Here is a 1861-nt window from a genome sequence, read left to right on the forward strand (position 1 = left end):
CTTCCACTATTGTCTATACACAGAACACTTCTATCTTTATAACTATTTTAATGGCTTTTTTTAAACATTGAAAGGTCTTTTATTTCTTGTTACCACAACAAACCAATAATTGTGCTTAAGTGGACTTTGGTCTGCGAAATCACCAATCCAATTTATCCTAAGCCAAGCCGATAACTTGTATTACTCTTTATAACTATTTTGATGGTTTTTATAAGCATGTTAAGGTTTTTTTTCTTCTAATAATTATGCTTTAGTGAACTTTGATATACCAAATTACCGCTCCAAAGGATCCTAAATCAAGTCAAAAGGTTAAATGGAGTATGCGACTATACCATTTTTTTTGTAAACTAAAATTGTTTTTAATTAAAACAATTATATTACGAGTATGCTGATACAACATTATAACATATTAGTGTTTTATTTATATTGCCTACAAGTGATAATTTTACAAACAAAATTTTTAACAAATAAATTTTTTATGAAAAGCTAATGAAGTTTCATTATCCTTGTAATTTGATTTGCAAAAAGCAATCCGAAATTAAAAATGCTTTTTCGCAAACATTTGCCGCTTCCTTTCCCTTGCACTTCTCTAAACCTTCAGTCAATACTTTAGGATCCATACCGGCCATTTTTGTTTTGAATACTTCAGGCATAAATTTACCAGATTCATCCATAAAACCATTTTTAATCAAAAAGCATTTGTTGGTACATTTCAAATTTTCTTTAACATCGGCTCCCTTTATTTTACCAGCATGATAATCCATATATTCCTTATCGGTGACCCCATTTTCCTTAGCACAATCTGTACCAATTTTCAAAATATCCTTATTGGGCTCTTGGCACTAAACGTTTTAAAGTTGTTAACAACAATTTAAAAAATAAATATCTGAAATGAAAATGTTACATATCCTGTTTAACTTACCAAAGCTACAGCACAGCATGCAACAATTAGGAAAATTGAAATTTTCATTTTGTCAAAAGAAAATTAAATTTCGTTCAAATGATGTGAGAATGGCTTGGCTGAGAATTGTTTCTGTTGTTTGTCAGAATTTTCAGTTCATTTTATATGAAAATTTTATGCAAGATGATTAAGCACAAATTTTAAATTAATTAATTTGCTTCAATATGTGGAAATAATTTGACTTTGTTTTGTTTAATTTTTATTCACGCCTGAAATATTTGCTTAACTAAAACATGAACTTCAAATCAATTACAAACAATTACAATTACTAAAAAATAATTTTTTTAATTTATTTAATTTAACTTAACTCAAAAATAATTGCATATAGAAATTATACGACACGGTACAAATTAATAAATATATATTTTAATAAAAAGTTTAGAATTTTTGGGGACCACATGGCGTATGATTATGAAAATTTGTGTACAGTTGTGTACTCTTAACAACTTAATATGTATAATTTGCAGACAACCTTGAATTTGCTCATTAATATATTAAAAAACGATAAAAATCATTTACTTTACATTCAATAATTTAAATATTATTAGTACATATGTTTATTAATGATTTGACAGAAGTGTATCATTTGATTTTATTGGAGATAGATGTGATTTAATCTGTTTTTTGTGGTTATCAAACACTTCTCTGACATAAAATTATACATTCATTTTATAAAAATAATAATCAGTTGTTAATTTACAATAGCTCATAATATATCATTGCTATCTGTTTGATTGTTTATCGGATCACTTCAGTAAATATGTGATCTCTAATATATTTTCAGACCAATGCAGTTAAATATAGTATTCATCCTGAAATGTATAACATCAATTTGTTGTAGAATATTCAAATAAGTATTCAGATAAATATTTTATTTTTGCAAGTAGAGAAAAAATAGAT

At 26.2% G+C, this 1861-nt stretch overlaps 1 protein-coding gene across 1 annotated transcript; it reads right to left on the bottom strand.

Moving 5' to 3' along the window:
* Window positions 1–386: 386 nt before the first annotated feature.
* Window positions 387–864, bottom strand: LOC119684783. The gene has a single exon (XM_038098907.1). The coding sequence runs from the start codon at window positions 762–764 to the stop codon at window positions 501–503; it is 264 nt and encodes an 87-aa protein (XP_037954835.1). The 5' UTR covers window positions 765–864; the 3' UTR covers window positions 387–500.
* Between the last annotated feature and the right edge of the window lie 997 nt (window positions 865–1861).

Source organism: Teleopsis dalmanni, chromosome 2, assembly GCF_002237135.1.
Source record: "Teleopsis dalmanni isolate 2A chromosome 2, ASM223713v2, whole genome shotgun sequence".
Taxonomy (NCBI): Eukaryota; Metazoa; Arthropoda; class Insecta; order Diptera; family Diopsidae; genus Teleopsis; species Teleopsis dalmanni.